At 37.4% G+C, this 23,739-nt stretch overlaps 1 protein-coding gene across 5 annotated transcripts in view; it reads right to left on the reverse strand.

Annotated features, from left to right (window-relative positions):
- Positions 1–23,739, reverse strand: part of FCHSD2 (FCH and double SH3 domains 2) — a 300,658-nt gene that overhangs the window by 34,936 nt on the left and 241,983 nt on the right. For 4 of the 5 annotated variants that reach the window (XM_055078767.1, XM_024131614.3, XM_024131619.3 and 1 more), the window contains 2 exons: positions 20,570–20,686; positions 10,448–10,552 (listed from right to left, as the gene is read on the reverse strand). In XM_055078767.1, coding sequence (XP_054934742.1) covers positions 10,448–10,552; positions 20,570–20,686 — 222 coding nt within the window. The remainder of the gene's footprint in view (positions 1–10,447; positions 10,553–20,569; positions 20,687–23,739) is intronic. The other variant, XM_055078769.1, reaches the window with a different exon arrangement.

Consider the following 23,739-nt stretch of genomic DNA (forward strand, 5'->3'; position numbering starts at 1 on the left):
TTTTTTTTGTGGTACGCGGGCCTCTCATTGTTGTGGCCTCTCCCGTCGCGGAGCACAGGCTCCGGATGCGCAGGCTCAGCGGCCATGGCTCACGGGTCCAGCCGCTCCGCAGCATGTGGGATCCTCCCAGACCAGGGCACGAACCCGTGTCCCCTGCATCGGCAGGCGGACTCTCAACCACTGTGCCACCTGGGAAGCCCTCATTACTTTTTATGGATACTGTGGGTAGAACACATTTTGTTTATCCATTTGTCAGGTGATGGGTTGTTTCAACTTTTCAGCTAATATGAATAATGTTGCTACAAACATTAGTATACAAGTTCTAGTGTGGACATATGTTTTCATTTCACGTGGCTATATACCTAGGACTGGAATTGCTTAGTCATAAAGTAATGGTATGTTTAACCATTTGGGGAAATGTCAGATTGTTTTTCAAAGCAGCGACCTCATTTAACAATCACACCAGCAAGGTAAGGGTTACCATTTCTTCACATCCTGGCAAACACTTGTTAATGTCTGCCCTTTTTGATTCTAGCCATCCTAGTGGGTGTGGAGTGGTAGCTCACTGTGGTTTTGATTTGTATTTCCTTGATGACTAACGATGTCATCTTTTCACGTGCTTACTGGTCATTATATACCTTCTTTGGAGAAATGTCTACTCAGAACCTTTGTCCATGTTTAAATTGGGCTGTCTTTTTACTGTTTTTATTTTGCCTTTGTCTTTTTATTGTAAGTTTTGGTGTATTCTAGATCAAAGTCCCTTATCAGATACATGATTTGCAAATATTTTTTTCCCCATTATGTGGGTCTTTCACTTTTTTTTTTTTTTTTTGCGGTACGCGGGCCTCTCACTGTTGTGGCCTCTCCCGTTGCGGAGCACAGGCTCTGGACGCACAGGCTCAGTCAGCGGCCATGGCTCACGGGCCCAGCTGCTCTGCGGCATGTGGGATCTTCCCAGACCGGGGCACGAACCCCTGTCCCCTGCATCGCCAGGCGGATTCTCAACCACTGCGCCACCAGGGAAGCCCCAGGGGTCTTTCACTTCTTGATGGTGTCTTGTGAAGCATAAAAGTTTTAAAATTTTGATTAAGTCCAATTTATCTATTTTTTTCTTTTGTTGCTTGGGCTTTTGGTGTCTTATCTAAGAAATTAATCCAAGGTCACAAAGATTTATCCCTATGTTTCTTAAAATAGTTTTATAGCTTTAGCTGTTACATTTGGGTGTTTGATCATTTTGAGTTGAGTTTATTTTTTTATATGGTGTGAGGTAGGGGTCCAACTTCATTCTTCTGCATGTGGATATCCAGTTGTCTCAGCACCATTCTAGTATGCATTTTAAACTAATATAAGCAATGAACTGTTTTTGAAAAATAAGTGAACCAACAAACCTCTTCTTGGAAATTATAAATGTAAGTCATTTAACTGCTGAAGCAAAGAAACAAAGAAAACAGAGAGAGACAGAGAGAGAGAGAGACAGAGAGAGAGAGAAGTATATTCTGTTTTCTCAAATCCAAGTAATCTAGTTTTCATAAGATTTATTTTTGTCAGTACTTTACCAAACAATTGAGGAACATGGTATTTGCAAACTTAGATTTTTAGACTGCAGTTCCTGAATAAACAGTGCTAGCTTTCCTTTAGAGTTCCAACTGTTTATATTTTAACAACTATTTAAAAGCAGAATTTTCCAGCGTTTTCAAGTGAATTTTGATGATCTGCCAATTGATTAAAATTCTGCAGAGCACAGCTCTCTGAAACTTGATGGCATTAAAGATGGCTGACCAAATCATTTTTAGAACTTATAAAAAGAGAGAGATTTTTATTTATTTATGGCTGCGTTGGATCTTTGTTGCTGCATGCGGACCCCCCAAGTTGCAGCGAGGGGGGGGTCACTCCTTGTTGTGGTGTGCAGGCTTCTCACTGGGGTGGCTTCTGTTGTTGTGGAGCACGGGCTCTAGGTGTGCGGGCTTCAGTAGTTGAGGCATGTGGGCTCAGTAGTTGTGGCACATGGGCTTAGCTGCTCCATGGCATGTGGCATCTTCCTGGACCATGGCTCGAACCCGTGTCTCCTGCATTGGCAGGCGGATTCTCAACCACTGAGCCACCAGGGAAGCCCAAGACAGGGCTTTTTAAAATGATGTTTTAAAAAGTCAGATCTTTTAAAATATATAAACTTGGTGTATTAACACTGTCAACCAACTTTAATGTAAAATTGAACGTAAGCATATCCAAGTGTCATGCCATACTTGAGTTTAGGAAAGTTTTTTTTTAAAATAAATTTTATTTATTTATTTTTGGCTGCGTTGGGTCTTTGTTGCCATGCATGGGCTTTCTCTAGTTGCTGTGAGTGATGTCCCCTGCATTGGTAGGAGGATTCTCAACCACTGCACCACCAAGGAAGCCCCAGGAAACTTTTTGACAGTTATAAAGTCTGTAAATCTAATTTGGGCTTAATTAACTTATCTTCAAAATATCATTTCTCTAAGGATAAGAACTGTGTCTATTTTTAAACTACTATTTAGGTCTGTGCATATAGTAGGAAATGAATAATGGTAGAGAATAGTTATTGGGTTAGGCAAAAAGTTCGTTCAGCTTTTTATGTTACGAAAATCCCGAACAAACTTTTTGGCCAATCCAATATTTGCCACTCTAAATTACCTTTGGTATCTTTAAAAAAAAAAACCCACCCCAAACAACTTTTATCATTTGTCCTAGGTACTGTATGATTATACTATTTCATTTAATCCACACAACAATTCTGAGAATGGATATTATAAACTCTATTTTATAGATGAGAAAAATGATTTAACCAAGGTCATATCAATTTTCGTAAAAGGTTATTCCCAATGAAACATGGGAGTCTCCATGTAGTCCCCTCCCACATTGATTCTGGGCTTGCCCATATGATTTTCTTTGGACAATGGAACATATGCAAATCTGATAAAAGCACAGGCTTGATAAGAGTGCAACTAGGACTTGAATTCTTGGTATGTGCCTCTACCATGTGAGGAAGCCCTGTTTAGCCTATTTGAGGATGGAGGACCATATGGAAAAAAAGGCCCAGCCCTCTAGCTGAACGCAGCTCTTTGAGTAATCATAGGAAAAACCTGCAGAAGAACTGCACAGACAACACCCAGATGATGAAAGATAATAAATTATTGTTGTTTTTGCCATTAAGCTGGGTGGTGTTTTTAAAGGCAGCAACAAATTATTGTATTTAAATAATTTAATTCCCAAATATCTGGGGATTTTCCAGATATCTTTCTGTTATTGGTTTCTAATTTAATTCTGATAGGTCGGAGAACATACTCTGCATGGTATCTACTCTTTTAAACTTACTGACACTGGTTTGTGGTATAGTATATGGCCTTGCTAAATATTCCAAGTCCACTTTATTTATTTTTATTTATTTATTTTTTGGTCGCACCGTGTGGCTTGTGGGAGCTTAGTTCCCTGACCAGGGATTGAACCCAGGCCCTCAGCAGTGAAAGTGCAGAGGCCTAACCACTGGACTGCCAGGGAATTCCTCCATGTCTACTTTAAAAGAGCATATATTCTACTCCTGTGGGGTGGAGTATTCTATAAATGTCATTTAGGTAAAGTTGGCTAATAGTGTTATTCAAGTCTTCTATATTACTGATTTTCTAGCTCCTTGTTCTATCAACTTCTGAAAGGAAGGTTGAAGTCTCCAACTACAATTGCAGATTTGTCTATTTCTTTGTTCGGTTCTGTCAGTTTTTTACTCCATCTATTGTGTAACTCTACTATTAGTTACAAACACGTCTAGGACTGTTATGTCTTCTTGATGAACTGACCTTATTTTTAATCACTATGAATCATCCCTCATAAAATTTCTTATCCTGCTGTCTATTTTGTCTGATATTAATATAATCACTCCAGTTTTCTAAAAATTAGTGTTGCTTCCCTGTGATGAGCAACAGCTGAAATTTCTGCTCAGTTTTTTTGCCTTCTAGCTGTTGTTTCTTGCCAAGTTCCTTGGAGTTTCTGCTGCACATGTCTATTTAGGTTTAGCCAAGGATTTGGATGGTTATTTATATGCAAATTTGAGAACTCCCTGACATCCAAGCTCAAGCCAGTAAGACTTAGGCTCTCTGCTTGAACTTTTTTAAATAAATAAATTTATTTATTTATTTATTTTTGGCTGCGTTGGGTATTTGGTGCTGGGCATGGGGGCTACTCTTTGTTGCGGTGCGCGGGCTTCTCACTGCAGTGGCTTCTCTTCTTGTGGAGCAGGGGCTCTAGGTGCGCGGGGTTCAGGAGTTGTGGCTCACAGGCGCTACAGCACAGCCTCAGTAGTTGTGGCACACGGGCTTAGTTGCTCTGCAGCATGTGGGATCTTCCTGGGACAGGGCTCGAACCTGTGTCCCCTGCATTGGCAGGCAGATTCTTAACCACTGTGCCACCAGGGAAGCCCTTCTCTGCTTGAATTTTAGTTATACAGCCCCTTACAAAGAGCTGTAAAATGTAAATGTCACCAGGTATAGTCCCATTCTTTGAAGACTCTTTTCCCCTCTAGATTTTATATGCTTTGGGTTATTTTCCAGTTCTATCAAATAGGTATTTTAAATATTTTTACCCTTATTAATAATTGTTATCTAAAAGAGGATATAAGCTAGCCCCTTATTATCAGAAGCAGAAACCCTTGTAGAGATATATTCTACATTCAAAGAAATCTTAAATTTCACTCAGTAATTTACTATTAATAATATTTGCATTGAAATTTTGAAACCGTTTAATATAGATGTAGGATAAGGCAAATAAAATATCGTAAAATATTATTAGGAACTTAAAATTTCAATATAAGGTAAAAAGATATAAATATAAAATAAAGAAGTTTAATAAAATCTTTCCAATTTTAAATTTGAATTGAAAATATCAATATGAACTCGTGATTTAAAAAAAATTCCTAGCTCTAACAACAAAGGAAGGGCCAAGAAATAAATGACACCCATAACAATAAGCACCTTCACAGCCTAGACTTTGGTGTCTAAATACTATTCTATATTAAAAGAAAGCAGAGCTTCTTGGAGAAAAGGCTAATTCTAAGTCTGGGCAGGGAAAACACAAGGTGAGCCTAAGATAGCTTGTTGTGCTAGAAAGCAAAAAAAGTTCAAAGACTAGTGGCAGTAATGTCAAAAGGACACAGAAGTCAGCTTAAATGGACTCTCAATGGCCAAATTTAGACAATATTGGGCTTAAAGAAGGACAACTGTAATAGATTAAATGAATAAAATACTATAATAAATTGAGAATACATAAGGTGGGACTCCATGAGGAGACGTAAAGAATAAGTATTGGGGAAAGAACATCTACCGTGGAGCTGTGAACTGAAAAACTCCCAGAGATTGTATAGGGCTGAAAGATGTTGCAGTTCCATCCAGCCAGAGTTGAGAGACCAGAGACCTTGTTGGATACTCATGGCAAAAGAAGAAACTGCAGAAAGGAAATTCATTAGTAATAAGGCTAAATTAGCCCTACTGTAAAGGCTACTCTAAACCAACCCAAAGCTTAAAAACAGGCCTTGAACAGATCAAACTGAGCTGGCTGCCCAAACAAAACTCAACAGGCTTTAAAATAAGAAAAGAGAATCCAGAAACTCAACAGCCAAACAGTCACAATTTCTAGTATTCAGTAAAAAACAGTACTAAGTATTTGAATAGCAGAAAAATATGAGCCATAACCAAAGGAAACATCAGTCAATAGAAAGAGAGCCAGAAATCACAGATATGATAGAATGAGTAGATGAGGACTTTAAAGTCACTATTATAGACATACTTAAGGATTTAAAGGACAACATGAAGATAAATAGGAGTGAACTGGAAGATATAAAGAACCAAATAGAATTCATAGAGCTAAAAATGTAATATCTGAAATCACAATTCACAGGATAGCCTTAATAGCAGGTTATACACTACAGAAGAAAAGATTAGTGAACTTGAATACATAATAACTCATCAAACTGAGATTATGATAAAAAATAAGCCTGGATAAATGTGTGTGGGGTGATCTTTATATGTAATGTGTAGGACAATATCAAGTGATTTATTATTCATGTTGTTGGAGTTGAACTAACCTATATGACAGAAAGCAGATCAGTTGTTGCCTGGTCACAAAAGAACTTTTTGGGGTGATAGAAATATTTTATATCTTGATTGTGGCAGTGGATATTTAGGGGTGTGCATTTATCAAAGCACATTAAAGTGTTTACTTGAAATGGTTACATTTTATTTTATGTATATTATGCCTTAATAAAGTTGATTTTTAAAATTCTATGACATAGTAATAATACTTAAGAAAGGGAGAAAAATACTCATTTGCTGTCCCTGGAGGTGACTAGTACTTGTTAATTGCAATGGAAAAAGAAAAAAGAACTTTAACAGTAGAAAGATTTGGCAGTGCCACCTGAATTTAAAGTGACTATTAGCATCAGTAGTGAGAAAACTTGATAAAAGCATACTGTGATGAAAAACGCAGCATCATTTATAAAGTATTCTTGCCTAAAATATAGACTATAATCAGACCTTTAAACTTAACTTCCATTTTACAGTATAGAAATAAACACATAAGTTTAATATTGCAAAATATTAATAGTTGAATTTAGCATATTGGAAAATATATATTTATTCTTCATCTTTTTTGTATGTTTGAAAATTTTCACAATAAAAATTGAAGAAAGTGATTAGTTAAGAGGTCTACTAACATACTACATTATAAGAGTACAGTGAAACCCCACAATAACAAGTCTGGAGGTAATATAAATTTGGATATAATATGATTGGAAATTTTGTTTTTATAGCAGGGTCACCCTTAGCATTTCTTTAACCTTGTAGTAATGAGGCCTCACATTTTATACAGCTGAGGTTTTTAGACTTCTCTTATAGCATTATGGCATTATGTTATGGGTCTTAACATTTTTGAGTCATTGAGTACAACAGTGACATTGTAATTTTGAATTCCTCATGTACAAGAGAAACTTATGAGATGATAATTTAAAAAAATGGTATCTATTAAAATGTGTTTATATAGACAAGAAGTGATTTTATTTTTGGTTTTGTTAATTCATTTGATACCATGTATTTTGGCTTTCAAATGAACATTCAATTCAGATCATAAAATTTAGTTAATATCTTGGAGAAAGAGTCATATAGTTTATAGTTCCTCCTGTAGACTTTAATACCTAACATGTATAAAATGTCATTAAAAATTTCCGGGTATCTTTGACTTCTTACATTAACTTCCTCCTCTTTATGTTAAACATTTCACTGTTAAAAAAGAGAAAAAACTGCCCTCAACCCAAATAAAGGTACAATTTAAACACACAAAAAAATAATTGTATCCTGAAACATAAGTCATGTGCAGCTTCCAAAAAGGGCATTTATAACTTTGTTTCTTGGTAAGCTACCTTAAAAATAGGTATGATACGTCAGATCAAGAATGTGTGTGTATCTGTACGACAAAAGGCATTTCAAAAAATTCAAATAACTAAATACCAGGTTAAGAAAATTGTTATTAAAGTTTAATTTAAGCAGTTATTGCCTCATTCTAATTCTTAAATTAGTCAGGGGCTGCAAAGAGTAGCACAGCTAGTACAAATATTCTTGTGATAATCGTAGAGATCATAACAATATAACAATAGGTTGTTCATCAATGTATATCTAGTATATTCATCAGTATCTGGCACACAGCAGATACTCATTAAGTGTTTGTTAAACTAATGAATTAGTGAGTCTCTCCCCAAATTAACCAGCCAATAATTAATTAATCACTATATAACCTCTATTATACTATTCTTTGGAAATAGTATACTATTCCTATTCTTTGGAAAAGCACAGGCCATTTACATTTTCAATTTCTTATGACTGGAAAAATTTCTTTAATCTATTACTGAGTGCCACAAAGGTTTCTATTCTAATTAGCAACACTGAAATGGAAACACATTACAGAAAAGACTGGATAAAGCAGATTAATCAACAAGGGAGGGTAGCATTCATGTTGTAGGAGTTAAAAACCAAACATAAAGGATATAATGGAATTTTAACTAGTTTTCTCTCTTTTGTGTAAGTATTTATAATAACTATTGAATGGAAAGAGAAAATCCAATACAAATGATACACAGGCAGAAAAAAGAAAAAGGGAATCTATTGAAACCATTACTGTCAATTCCTCTGAAGGCTCTTGTGGTCTAGTCTATGCAAAAATTTCATTATGACAATCTTGTAAATAATACTCTAATACTACCCTCATATTTGCCATCTAATTTTAGCTGGGTTATTTTTTGTAACTGATAAGTGGAAATCAAGTAAGAGATTGCTTTAAGATAGCAGTAGGATTAACTATATTTCACAGATATTCAAAACTGAGATAATGGATCTGGCATCACGGTTTTTAGCATATTGCATATTTTTGGTAAGAAAATTACCTTTGAGACTGCAGACTTAAATACTAGTATTAGGAGAGATGAGACATTCTGTTGTGGGACTCTCACTTCATATTTTTAGCTTTAAGCTAACAAACAGAGGGCAGTTTAGCACATTCATGGAAATAACAGGTCATTCAGCCTAAAGGCAGACTTTGTGTGATTGATACCTACTACTGCTACTACTGAAGGGCATGGTGCAGATAGGGTACCAGACAGTGACACCATGGATGAAGTCTGGAAATGGAAAATACAAGAGAGAACACACGCTTCAGAAAACTTCTGAGACTTGTCCTGTTCTGTCAAGGCTCTGAAACTGGCTTCACGCAGAGTCTGGAGAAACGAACAAGAAAAGTTCTACACAAGCCAACATTTCTCATACTAGGCAAGAGCCTGCCAACGTGCTTGGCCAGCACCCTAGGGCAGCGGTTTAGCCATGACCCTGAGTTCAGTGAGGAAAATGGCTATTTATTGTTCACTCTGCTGTCTTCACTATGGAGGCTGTGGATCATGTGCCAGGAATGAAGGCGAGCTGGGGTTACTGGAGCTTCTCTAGACCAGGCAGATAGCAAGATAGCAAGCCTCTTCTGGTTCAGATCACTTCCATGGGGCTGTGCCAGAAACATGCTCATATTCCCTGTCTTTGCTGATGCTGCCTCTCCACTTACTACCAACCCCCACTCCTTGCCCCGCCCCCATCACTGAAATACTGCCTCAAAACCTCTAGAGATCTGAGAGCGTATCTGAAAATCACTAGCTTAGATTAATGCTCAACCCAATACAAGAATTTCTTGTATAGAGTCTTCGTATACACTTATAGTGCTGCACTATATCTTAGGGCAGCTTATTTTGCCATTGGGCAGATCTGTTAGAAAGTATTTCCCAGTAGCAAGCTCAAATCTGTCTCCTTCCTACCTTCTTCTTTCAGTTCAAGCTCTGCCTCTTGAGGTTGCATGGCATAAGTCTGGCTATCCCTTTTTCATCTGTCAATATCCATCTTAAGTCCTATCTGTTTGTGTTACCTGTCCTAACAACTCCTCCCACAGTGACCTCTGTGTCCTTTGGGTTCCTTAAGTGTTAAGTATACTCGTGTGGACCACTCCTTGGCACTTATGCTTTACAGTCGTAGTTATCTTGGGCATTCTTTAAGCCTTCCTAACAAGAACATATTCTCGTTGAAGGCTGGACAGTCGCAGTGTTTTTTTTAATGTCTACTTCCACATCCCTTCACTATGTTGCACTGGATAGATAACTAAATACAAGTGTGCACAGGTCCTTCATGAACTGGTCTTAACCACAATGACTCTCCTTACTTTCTAACACATTTCTTTACAAAAATCCTGCATGCTAATCAAATCCAACTGCCAAACTACATCTTATATCTTCCTCCTTTGCAAATAACTTTTCTTTCCATCTCAACTTCTCCCCCTCTAGGTCATGGAATATTAGCCTAGGGTACATGAACTTCTGAATACTATACATAAAATGTACATTTTTTTTGTGGTAGAGAGGGTTTCACACTTTCATATAATCCTCAAAGGGTCCCATGACTCCACAAAAGATTAAAATCCACTGCTGTAACTTTTTTTTGCCTTGTCTGCTTAACCAACTCTTCTCTATTCTTAAAAAGTCAGCTTATGCCCCTGGATCCAGTGAACGTTTCATACGGGGGGAGACTTTTCTAGGCACTGAACTTACATGTATCTATTTCTATACTATGCTGACTGATTTATTATGTAACTTGTGAAAACTTTAAAATTAATATCTTTATTGTGACTTAATTCTTTTGTTATTTGATGTTTCATGATTGTAAACTCTTCATAATGGATTCAGTGTCTTTTTGTTATGTGTACTACCTTGTATGAAACAGGCACTCAAAAATAATACTCTGGACACAGATGGTGAATCAATCTTCAAATTAATCAGTTTATAGAAACTGAATTCTAAAGGTCCACATCATGGCTGTGACATTGCTGGAGCTGGGCAAAATGCCACAATTAGCTGTCACCTCACCTCTGCTTTACGAATATTTTCTCTAGCTTCATCTATTTTCTGTTCCAACTCTGTTCGGCCTTGTTCTGAAACTGCAACTCCATGACATTCCAGATCATCTAGAACCTATTAAAGAAAATAGGAGAATGATGATTGCTTTCTATTTTTCTCTTTTTTTTTCTTAAAGTGACTAGAATATCTAGATAATTTTAAAGACTTTAGTGACAAGTGATTCCCTTTTTAACCTTTGTTTTAATTTATTTACTTGATAATTTAAAAACTTGTGAAAACGGAGTTATTTGTAGTGAGGTGGATGGACCTAGAGACTGTCGTACAGAGTGAAGTTAAGTCAGAAAGGAAAAACTAATACCATATGCTAACACATATATATGCAATCTAAAAAAAAAAAAAAAAGGGGTCTGAAGAACCTAGGGGCAGGACAGGAATAAAGACGCAGACGTAGAGAATGGACTTGAGGGCACGGGGATGGGGAAGGGTAAGCTGGGACGAAGGAAGAGAGTGGCATGTACATATATACACTACCAAATGTAAGATAGATAGCTAGTGGGAAACAGCCACATAGCACAGGGAGTTCAGCTCAGTGCTACGTGACCACCTATAGGAGTGGGATAGAGAGGGTAGGAGGGAGACGCAAGGGGGAGGAGATATGGGGATATATGTATATGTATAGCTGATTCACTTTGTTCTAAAGCAGAAACTAACACACCATTGTAAAGCAGTTATAGTTCAATAAATATGTTAAAAAAAAACCTCTGAAATAATTATAGACTTACAGGAAGTTGCAAAAGTAGTAGAGTCCCTTCACCCAGCTTCCCCCAAGGGTAACAACTTATCTAACTATAGTACAATATAAAACCCAGAAAATTGACACTGGCACTATCTATAAACCTCATTTGAATTGCATGTTTTGATATGTATACCTTTAATTTTTAAAAATTACATGAATATAAAGCATTGTTTCTAAATAACAACTAATACAAAATGGTAAAAAGTCTGTTGTATCTTCATACCCCACCATGTGTTCCCCACCCCAAGATAAAGACTGTCCCATCAATTTATTTGTATTTTATCAAGCCATCTCTTATGTATTTCCTTACATGCTTTGTACAGTTTTGTTTGAAAAATAATAAAATGAGATCTACCTTCCCTTCAATGTGTCTAAGAAACCTTTTTGTGTTTGTACAAACTGATTGACTTCATTCTCTAATTAATCCACAGATTCAATAGTTCAACCATACCATATTTTGTTTACTCTTACTTTACTGCTACTTGAGTTTTCAAACTTCTCAATACTATAAACAGTACTGTACAAACAACCTAGTCAATGATTCTTTGAGCACATATGGGAATATTTATCTAAGGTAAAAACACAGAAGTGGAAACTGTACATTTTTATAGACATTGCCAAATTGCTCACAAAAGGCTATACCTACTCTTCTAGTAGTGTGTAAGAGCACGTTTCTCTATATTTCACCAACACTGGATATGATCAGTCTTTGAAATTTTATAAAAATTATCTCATTGTTTCAATTTTAATTTCTCTGTAATAGAATATCATTTCATATGTTGCTGGTCATCTCTATTTCTACTTTTATAAATGGGCAGTTCATATCCTCTATCTATTTTTCTACTTTTTTGTTTTTTTCTTATTTCTTAAATATATTTCCTTCCAGATATTAGTCCTTTTTCTGTTATTTATGTCACAAATATTTCCTCCCATTCTATTCCCTTTCTCTTAACTTTTAAAAGTTCTTTTGTTTTACAGAAATTTTTTATGTAGTCATATTTATCAATCATCTTCCTTTATGGGTTCTGGGTTTTGTGTCTTACTTAAGAAGCCACTGGTAATATGCCAAAAATATTCTATATGTTTTTTAGTTTTTAGTAGTCTTGTGTCTAGCATTTAGCTCTTTAATTCTTTTGAAATTTACCTTGTATATGGCAGAAGGGAGAAATCTAACTGCATATTTTTTCCCAAATACACAGACAATTGCTTTAACGCGATTTACTGAATAAATCCTTTCCCCAAAGATTTGAAATACCATTAACATGTTTTTGTTTGTTTGTTTTTTGCGGTACGCAGGCCTCTCACTGTTGTGGCCTCTCTCGTTGCGGAGCACAGGCTCCGGACACGCAGGCTCAGCGGCCATGGCTCACGGGCCCAGCCGCTCCACGGCATGTGGGATCTTCCTGGACCGGGGCACGAACCCGTGTCCCCTGCATCGGCAGGCGGACTCTCAACCACTGCGCCACCAGGGAAGCCCTTGATTTTTGATTTACTTATTTTTTTATAAGTTTTTTTAAAAGTAATTTAATATTTTATTTATTTATTTATTTTTGGCTGCATTGGGTCTTCGCTGATGCGCGCAGGCTTCCTCTAGTTGTGGCGAGTGGGGGCTACTCTTCCTTGCAGTGCGCGGGCTTCTCATTGCTGTGGCTTCTCTTGTTGTGGAGCACAGGCTCTAGGTGCATGGGCTTCAGTAGTTGCAGCACATGGGCTCAGCAGTTGTGGCTCAGGGGTTTAGAGCACAGGCTCCGTAGTTGTGGAGCATGGGCTTAGTTGCTCCACGGCATGTGGGATATTCCCGGACCAGGGCTCAAACCCATGTTCTCTGCACTGGCAGGCAGATTCTTAACCACTGCACCACCAGGGAAGTCCAACATGCTTTTTATTATGAAATATTTCAAATATACTCAAAAGTAAAGAGACTAGTATGATGAACTCCTATATATTGATCACCAAGATTCAATAGTTAACTAGACTTTTCCACATTTGCTTTATTTACCTACTACCCTTTATTTTTCTTGCGCTAAAGCATTTTAAAGCAAATTCCAGACATCCTGTCATTTCATTCCTACATGTTTTAGTGAAAGTCTCTAAAAACATGAACTTAAAAAAAATACAACCACAGGGCTTCCCTGGTGGCGCAGTGGTTGAGAGTCCGCCTGCCGATGCAGGGGACACGGGTTCGTGCCCCGGTCCGGGAAGATCCCACATGCCGCAGAGCGGCTGGGCCCGTGAGCCATGGCCGCTGAGCCTGCGCGTCCGGAGCCTGTGCTCCGCAACGGGAGAGGCCACAACAGTGAGAGGCCCGCGTACCACCACAACAACAACAACAACAACAAAAAATACAACCACAATACTGTTATCAGACCTAACAATAATTCCTTGGTAGCCTTAATATGCTGTTCAGGGCTTCCCTGGTGGTGCAGTGGTTAAGAACCCACCTTCCAATGCAGGGGACACAGGTTTGAGCCCTGGTCCAGAAGATCCCACATGCCAAGGAGCAACTAAGCCCATGCACCACAACTACTGAGCCTGGGTTCTAGAGCCTGTGAGCCAAAACTACTGAACCCACGTGCCGCAACTAGTGAAGCCTGTGCTCCGCAACAAGAGAAGCCACTGCAATGAGAAGCCCATGTACCACAACGAAGAGTAGCCTATGTTCGCTGCAACTAGATAAAGCCCACAGGCAGCAATGAACATCCAATGCAGAAATGAATGAATGAATGAATGAATGAATAAAAAAATATATATATATATAAAATATGCTGCTCACCATTAAAATTCCCTGTCTGCATGAAAATGATTTTTAGGGTGGTTTGTTTGAATCAACAGCTAAAGGTCCATACATACACTGATAATTTTTTTTGATATATTTGTTAACTCTTGTATGATACTACAGTTTTAATTACTATAATCATTACTGCATCTTTCAGTATGTGTTAAGGCACAAATGTCTCATTATTGTTGTTACTGGCTATTCTTGTATATGAAGAAAAATTCAGATACATTTTAGGATCAGACTGTGAAGTTTCTCTAAAAATATTTTTTAAGTTTCATTGGGATTTCACTGAAATTACAAATAAATTTAATTAAAAAACCACATAAAAAAAGTCAGAGAAAGACAAATACTGTATGTTATCATTTATATGTGGAATCTAAAATATAAAACAAACTAGTGAAAATAACAAAATGAAACAGACTCACAGATATAAAGAACAAACTAGTGGTTACCAGTGGGGAGAGAGAAGCGGGGAGGGGCAAAATAGGGTAACAGGATTAAGAGGTACAGACATGCATAAAGTCAAAAAGCTACAGGAATGTATTGTACAGCACAGGGAATACATCCAATATTTTATAATATAACAAATGGAGTACAATCTTTAAAAATTGTGAATCACTATGTTGTACATCTGAAACACATAATATTATAAATCAACTATACATCAATAAAAAAGAGAATTTAAAAGTTAAAAAAAATCCACAATATTTGAATCTCTCCAATTACCCATGTCTTCTTTGATTAAAAAAAAAGTCTTTCTTCTTATAGGTCATGACACTGGTTGATTTATCAGTATTTTATTGCTGTGGTGAATAATTTTTTTTCCAACTGCATTTTGCAATTGATTATTATCTCTAGCTAATATGAAAACTAATGACTTTTGTATGTAGTCTTGTTTCTATTGACTTTACTGAACTCTTACTATGTCTGATAGTTTGACAGCTGGGTCTCTTATATTTGGGGAGGGGTACACAATCACCTCATCTATAAGTAATGACAGAGGTACCTCTTCCAAATATTTAAACACCTTATCTTTCTTTAATTAAGAGCATTGACAAAGTGGTGATCACAGGTACTGTTTTCTTATTTTATCATTGTGGTAGGTAGAATGGTCTCCAAAGATGTCCACACTCTAATCCCTGGAAATGTGTATATGTTAAGACACAATTTACTGATATATTAGAGTTATAGACCTTAACACAGATTAACGTCTGGATTATCTGAGCGAGTTCAATCTCATCACATGACCCCTCACAGACAGAGAACTTTCTCTGGCTGGAGTGAGATGAGAGACAGGCCAAAAGAGAAGTCAGAGAGATTCCAAGCATGAGAAGGATGCAATGCACTGCTGCTGACTCTGATGTAGGAGCCCATGTGCAAGGACCAGAGACAGTGCCCTCTAGGAGCTAAGAGTAGCCCCTAGCTGTTACAGTTTAAAGAACTGTTATCAGCCCTACAGTTATAAGGAACTAGATTCTGACAACAACCTGAATGAGCTTGGAAGTGGATTCTCCCCTAGACGCCAACCCAGTGGACACCTTGATTTCGGTCTTGTTAGAGCTAGAGCAGAAAAACCAGCCAAGCCCACCCAGACTTCTAATATATAGAAGTATAAGACAATAAATTTCTATTGTCTTAAGCCACTAAGTTTGTGGTAATTTGTTATGGCAGCTATAGAAAACTAATACAAGCATCAGGTATAATGTTTGCTCTAAGTTTCAGGAAGCTATCCTTGTCAGAGTGAAAAAGTCTTAATCCAGCTGGTTGGGAATTTCGTTTTACTTTTTAATCACTAAGGCATACAGAATTTTATTATGTGCTTTATTGGCAACTATGACAATAATTATATAATTTTTCATCTTTATTCTGTAAACGCATTTTATTATACTGATATATTTTCTAATGTTGAATCATCCTTGTACCCTAGTCATGTGCTTAAAACACAGCTGGATTTATTTTTATTAAATTTTATTTAGCATTTTTACAAGTTTGTTACATCTTTGTTAAAAATCAGTTGACTATATATGTGTGTGCCTATTTCTAGACTCTTCACTTTGTTCCATTTATCTATAAGTCTATTCTTACACCAATACAGTAACATCTTGCTTACTGTAGTTTTGTCTTGAAACCAAGTAGAGTAAGCCCTCTAACTTTATCCTTATTTTTCAAAATTGCTTTGGCTATACCAGATCATTTGCATTTCCATGTATGTTTTAGAAGCATTTTGTCAATTTCTACAAAAAAAACCCTGCTGGGTGTTTGACTTGGATTTTATTCTATATATGGACTAACTTGGAGATAAATTGTATTTTAAAAATATTGAGACTTCTATTCCACTGGTCTATATGTTCTTATGCCAGTACTACAATGTCTTGAATACTGCAGTTTTGTAATAAGTTTTGAAGTTTGGAAGTATGAGTCCTCCAGATTTGTTTTTTTTTCAAGACTGTTTTGGGTATTTGGAGTCCCTTGAGATTCCATATGAATTTTAGGATAGGTTTTTCTATTTCTGCAATAAATACTGTTGAGATTTTCATAGGGATTGCATTGAATCTGTAGATCATTTGGGGTGGTATGTCATCTTAACACTATCTTCCATTCTGTGAAAGGAGGATGTCTTTCCACTTATTTATGTCTTTTTAAATTCCTTTCATCAGTGTTTTATACTTTTTAGTGTACAAGTATTTTGCACCTCTTTGGTTAAGTTTATTCCTAACTATTTTATTCTTTTTGATGGCAGTGTAAATGGAACTGTTTTCTTAATTTCCTTTTCTTTTTATTTTATGTTTTTGTTTTAAAATTTATTTTACTGAAATATAGTTGGTTTACAATGTTGTGTTAATCTCCTTTTCTAATTATTCATTGTATAATGTACATTACATGGTGTAGAAATGCAACTGACTTTTGTGAGTTAATTTTGTTTCCTGCAACTTTGCTGAGTTTATTAGTTCTAACAGGTGTGTGTGTGTATGTGTGTGAGTGTGTGTGTATGTGTGTGAAATCTTTAGGATTTTCTACATATAAGATCATGTTGGGACTTCCCTGGTGATCCAGTGATTAAGACTCCACACTCCCAATGCAGGGGGCCCGGGTTCGATCCCTGGTTGGGGAACTAAGATCCCACATACTGCAACTAAGCCTGCATGCTGCAACTAGAAAATCCCACACGCCACAACTAGAGAAGAGTGCATGCTGCAATGAAGACCCAGAGCAGCCTAAATAAATAAATAAATGATCCTCTCATTGGTGAACAGAGATAATTTTACTTCTTCCTTTCCAATTTGGATGCCTTTTATTTCTTTTTCTTGCCTAATTGCTGTGGCTAGAACTTCTAGTGCTATATTGAATAGAAGTAGTGAAAGGGGGCATCCTTGTCTTATTCCTGATCTTAGAGGAAAAGCTTTCAGTCTCTCACCATTGAGTATTACTGTTTTTTAACAAACTGAATATATGCTTCTTTGTGTTTTACCTACCTGGGATTTGTTGAACTCCTTGGATTTGTGGGTTTACAGTTTTTATTAAGTTTGGACAATTTTCAGCTACAATTTTTTTCAAATATTTTTCTCTTTCATTTTATTGCTTAAACTATACCTTACTAGATTAAAGCCCATCAGAGGTCACACTATAAAGAACTAGAAAAGTCAATGAAATCTGTCTATCTCTACCTCCTAGCAGAAACACTCAACATGCCTTGACAACAGAGAGAGGAAACAGATTTATTTTTAACATCTGAACATTTACTTTCAAATAGAGTCAGACATTCTAGTGGAAAAAACCTCTTTGTGTGCTTCATATTTTGAAATATAAAGCTGCAGTAATTAATCGTTTTTTTTTTTTTTTTTTTTTTTTTTTTGCGGTACACGGGCCTCTCACTGTTGTGGCCTCTCCCATTGCGGAGCACTGGCTCCGGAGGTGGCCATGGCTCACGGGCCTAGCCGCTCTGTGGCATGTGGGATCTTCCCGGACTGGGGCACGAACCCGTGTCCCCTGCATCGGCAGGCGGACTCTCGACCACTGTGCCACCAGGGAAGCCCTGCAGTAATTAATCTTATCACTGTTTATTAGATGTGTGGTAGACAGATAACTTGTCTTTCTAGTTCACAAATTTTTTGATTGAGATAAACTGTATTAGAGGAACTGTACTCAAAAGTCTTATCTGTCCTTGAATCTGATTTAGATGACAAGATTCTAGATTTCAAGCTGGAGTCTGATGCTGAGCTTTGGGGAATTTTGGGTGAAGAGGAGAGTTATATTTTGCATGCAAGAGGCATGTGAACTGTTATGGACAGAAGTCAGGCTGTGGCAGATTGTGTTTTTTGAAAAATAGCTACTACAATATTTCCCATTCTACATGTTCTTCTAGAACCTTGCAATTTCCCCACCAAGAAGTACTGATATTTTATGACCTCTCTCCTTGAATCTGGACAGGGCTTTGTGACTGCCTCAATTAATAAAAACACGACACAATTAAAATCTTGTTATTTCTGAGGCTAGATCAGAAAAGATGATATAGCTCCTACTTGGCTCACACCTTTGCAGTCCTGTGCTACCAGCTACCATGTAAGAAGTACAGCTAATCTCAAGCCACTATGTTGGAGAAACTGTATGGAGAGACCACAAAGAGACAGAGATGCATGAGGTGCTCTAATTATTCCAGTTCCCAGCTGTTCAAGTCTTCCTGGTCCAGACACCAGATATTTCAGTGGGGAAGCCTGTGAGATAACTCTAGCACCAGCCACTATCTGATTATAATTACGTGACAGACCCCCACCCCCACCCCCTAAATGAGAACTGCCAAGCTGAGCCCATCCAATCCCCAGAGTAGTAAGAAACAATTTAAAAGATTCTCTTTTTGTGGCATTAAATTTGAGGTGGTTTGTTATGCAGCATTAGATAAGTGGAACACTGAATTCGAGATGCCTGAGAAAAGATGTGACAGTGAAAAGAAGATGTCAAAGCAGGCTAGAGGTATATGTATACACAGAAGAAAGGCCCAATGTTGGAGATGGTAATTTATTATTTGTTGGTAAGTGAAACCATGGCAGTAGTAAAGACTGCCTATAATGAGAATAAAGAATAAGAAAAGAAGATAGCCTAGTATGGAAGCGTACGGAATTTAAAGTGTAAATGTAAGATGAAGAAAGAAGAACCTTCAAAAGAATCTAGGAATGTTAGAGAGGAAAAGGAAAACCATGACAGTGTTTAAGTCATGGATGACTACAGGAGAATATTTCAAGACAAAGGGAACTGTCAATTGTGATACAACTGCCAACAGGTTAAGTAAGATAAGAAATTAAAGTGGCCATTTTGGATTTAGTAACAGAGACATCATTGGTAATTTTGGCATGTGCAGTCTCTATGAATTGGTGCAGGGAAAGGGGAAGAAGGGAAAGCTCAAATGTAATGGGCTAAAAAATAAGCGGGAGGTTAGGAAATACAGATACTAAACACAGACAATTCTCTTAAGAAGCTGGATATGAAGGTAAAGAAAAAGAAAAAGAAAGTTATAAATAAGTGGAAAACAAAAAAATTTACTATATCTAAAATAATTTCTTTGAACTTAAAGTTTCCTCTTTCTTTTTTTAAGATTTATTTATTTAATTTATTTTTGGCTGCGTTGGGTCTTAGTTGTGGCACGTGGAATCTTCGTTGAGGCGTGCAGGATCTTTCATTGCGGCACGCAGGCTTCTCTCTAGTTGTGGCGTGTGGATTTTCTCTTCTCTAGCTGTGGTGCACAGGCTCCAGGGCACAAGGGCTCTGTAGTTGTGGCGTGCGGGTACCAAAGCACACGGGCTCTGTAGTTTGCGGCATGCAGCCTCTCTAGTTGAGGCGCACAAGCTCAGTAGTTGTGGCGTGTGGACTTAGTTGCCCCGTGGAATGTGGGATCTTAGTTCCCTGACCAGGGATTGAACCTGCGTCCCCTGCATTGTTAAGGAAGATTCTTTACCACTGGACCACCAGGGAAGTCCCTAAAGTGTAGTCTTGAAGATACATTTTCATGGAATCTACAAATGCATCTTCAGAAAGTCTGTCCTGGAGATGAAAAGCCTAATTCAACATATGCACATCTCTTCCACTGCCCAAAAGATTATAATACACTATCACTAGTCTTCCTTAGGCAATTCTATGGTAAACAGATAAATTACTGTGTTGCTGCCAGAGGGCTTAAGGAATTTTCAAGTTTAGTAGATAGCTGAGAACATACTTCTGAGTGCTGAGAAATTATAGAAAAAACATCCATCGGATATTTTCCACATCAATAAAATTCAACTCCCTAAACTGGTTTGTTGTTTTTTTTTACCGGTACACAGGCCTCCCACTATTGTGGCCTCTCCCGTTGCGGAGCACAGGCTCCGGACGCGCAGGCTCAGCGGCCATGGCTCACGGGCCCAGCCACTCCGCGGCATGTGGGATCTTCCCAGACCGGGGCACGAACCCGTGTCCCCTGCATCGGCAGGCGACTCTCAACCACTGCGCCACCAGGGAAGCCCCCCTTAAACTGGTTTGACATTTGGCTTAATGCTAGACGTAACCTAAGATTCTCTATCACACTTACCCGTTGTTGGTGAACAATATTTTTGTGCTCCCGTGCCACACGTGTGGCCCATTTCCGAGCCTCTTTGTTTAAACTGTGCTCCTCTGTGGTCCCAGTTTCTGATTCTAACTGTCGGCTCTACAACACAAGAGAGAACAGAGAGAAAAGTACTGTTATCCTTATTGAAATCACTACCATTTTGTAGGTAGACCAGAGGGCCTTCACTTTATCAGCACTCAAAACAGGAGGCATGCTCCACTACTGTGGGAAGCAATGTCTCATGTCACAGAAGATTAGCAGAAGACAAAGAGGATGGTATGAAAACCGTAAATGACCACAGACTTTTGTCTTACATTGCTGAACATTAAAGCTTCATCTCTAACTGTAGCATGATCCATTTTGGGTATAAAGCAAGCTAGCTAAGCTAAGCAAAGAAGAAAAAGTATTTATGCCAACCTACTATGACACTAAAATAGTTGCACAGACAAAATGGAAACAACTCAACAGTTTCAATGGGATTAAAGAATCATTGCATAGAAGTGAAAAGAGAAAAATAAAACAATACAATAACAGTGACACAACCTATCCATCCTCAAAAATATTGGGTTTAATTTAGTTATACTTACCACCAAACCTCAAACTAGCTTTTGTCGTTCTTCTGGGCCTTAATGTCATCTCAAAGATAGGGGTGCCAGATCAAAAGATTACTAAGGGTTTCTCCTTGCCCTAAAATGCTATAACCATATTTACAAAGAACAAACTGCAAAATCTAACTAAACAAGAGTAATAGTTAACCACTATTATGCAAGGTACTGTGCAAAGTGCTTCACATAACTTTTCTAACAATCTTATGAGATGGGTCACACAGCCATTTTATAGAAAAGGAAATCAAGGCTCAGAGATGTTAAATAAAATTTCCAGTGTGCGCCAGATATTCAATGTTACAACTTCCGATTCCAGAATTAGAGCTCTTAACCACTAAACTATTTTAACTTTCTCTAAAGTCTTAAGAACCCATGAAAAAAATCTTTACTAAAATAACTAGGAAAGAAAATAATTTTTAAAAATATGAATTATCCAAAGATGATTTTAATACAAAAAGCAAAATTTTAGAGTGGAAAGATCTTTAAAAACTGACTTTTGTGGGACTTCCCTGGTGGTCCAGTGGTTAAGAATCTGCCTTCCAATGCAGGGGATGCAGGTTCGATCCCTGGTCAGGGAACTAGGATCCCACATGCTGCAGAGCAACTAAGCCTGTGCGCTGCAAGGAAAGATCCTGCGTGCCCTGCGTGTGCAACGCAGCCAAAAGTAAATAAATAAATAAATATTAATAAAGAAAAAAAAACACCCAAACTGACTTTTGCAAGGTCCCATAGCTCAAAATTGATAAACAGAATTTGATAAATTGGATTAAAAATTTAAAATTTTTGTTGGGGGAACTGTAGCAAGGTTGAAAAACTTTTACTCTATGCAGACATTTCAGCTAAAGCTAGATTATATAATGATAAATGAATTGAAACATATCCAAATCTAACCCACTTTACATTTTATACCGATTCATTCTTTGGGCTATTAGGGAACCAACTCTCTTATTATATTTATTTTGCAAAAGGATCTAGGTATTTACATTTATATCTGTCCTCTGAAGCCAGGGTTTAAAAAGTTAAACCCTGGATGAAGATGCAAATGTAATCTATAGGATGTATGGTAGAAAGGTATATTCTGAAGAGCCCAGGTACAGGTTTTTAAGCCAGATAAACCCAGTTTTAATCCTCTCTATGCCATTTATTAGCTTCATGATCTTGGGCTGTTAGTTAATCTGTGTCTTAGTTACAGCCGAAAATTGGTGAGAATGCCACCTATCTCATAGGGGTTATTTAGGGCAAAACGAGGTCATATTTTAAACATCCTCTTATGGTATATACATAAGCATCCAATAGATGGTACCTGCTAATGTTAAAGACCCAACAGAAAATTACTTGAAACAAAAAATTTTGTCATTACTGTTAATAAAAAAGTCCAAATAATTCCCAGGTTCTTGATAGCCCAAATAATGAACCAAAAACAAGACCGAAGATATAATGAAAGGATCTCAAAGAGAATGAACTTATAGAGAACAGAGTAGATGAGAAAGGAGGCAACTGATGGAGAAATTTAATTTTTATTATTGAGGTACATTTTAGGAACTGGTAAATGGGTCTAAAAATGTGTGTTGGCTGCATGGCCAACGTGCCCATACAGAATCTGTACCTTTTTACTGAGTATTATCTGTGCTTAAAAGCTGGAGAAATAAAGATAGGGCTTTTTTCTCATTCCCTATGGGTTTACTATTACTCAGGAGTGCCCAATGATCAGAACAGATCACAATTACCACTGATTGGGAGATGTGACTTTGGGACCCTCTGGGCAGGGAATAATAACATGTAACTAAAATTCAAGTAAATTGATCTTTTTCATGAATTCTGAAATCAAGCCATGGAAAAACATGGCTACCTATAATACAGTTCTAGACAAATGAGAATTCCATACAAGGCAAACACAGCCCAGGGTACTAAACAATACATAGAGAAATACATAGAGAAATGTTCTAATGCCACTCTGGAGATCAAAGATGAATATAAAGCTGAATCTAGTAAAGATACCACCTTTTAAAATGGTGGTATCAGTAGTGGTTGATTCCAGCAAAGGAATGCTAGTGACTGCTTCTTTTTAAAATGCTGGCTAATTTAATCATTGGTTCATACTTTTAACACTTTTCCTTTACCTCTTAAAAGTATAGTTAAAATACATGAAGGAATAGTAACATATAGGCTATTAAGCACAATAATTTAAAGAACATTGTTATTTTCCTGAAGCAGAACATGAGACTTTAACAATTAAATATCAAACAGCACTGTAGCCTAGCTCTGGAAAAGTGCACTTATTTAACTTGATTATTTTTAAAGAAGCATATATTATAACATAACAGTTCTCAGAGTAATAGTAGCACAAAAATAATTCAAATAAATTACAAACTGAAGAGAAATGCTATAAAAGGAATTTCCTATTGACTTTTAACATTTTTTTTTTTTTTCCCCCGGTATGTGGGCCTCTCGCTGTTGTGGCCTCTCCCGCTGCGGAGCGCAGGCTCCGGACGCACAGGCTCACCGGCCATGGCTCACGGGCCCAGCCACTCCGCGGCATGTGGGATC

This window comes from Physeter macrocephalus, chromosome 16 (genome assembly GCF_002837175.3).
Source record: "Physeter macrocephalus isolate SW-GA chromosome 16, ASM283717v5, whole genome shotgun sequence".
Lineage (NCBI taxonomy): Eukaryota > Metazoa > Chordata > Mammalia > Artiodactyla > Physeteridae > Physeter > Physeter macrocephalus.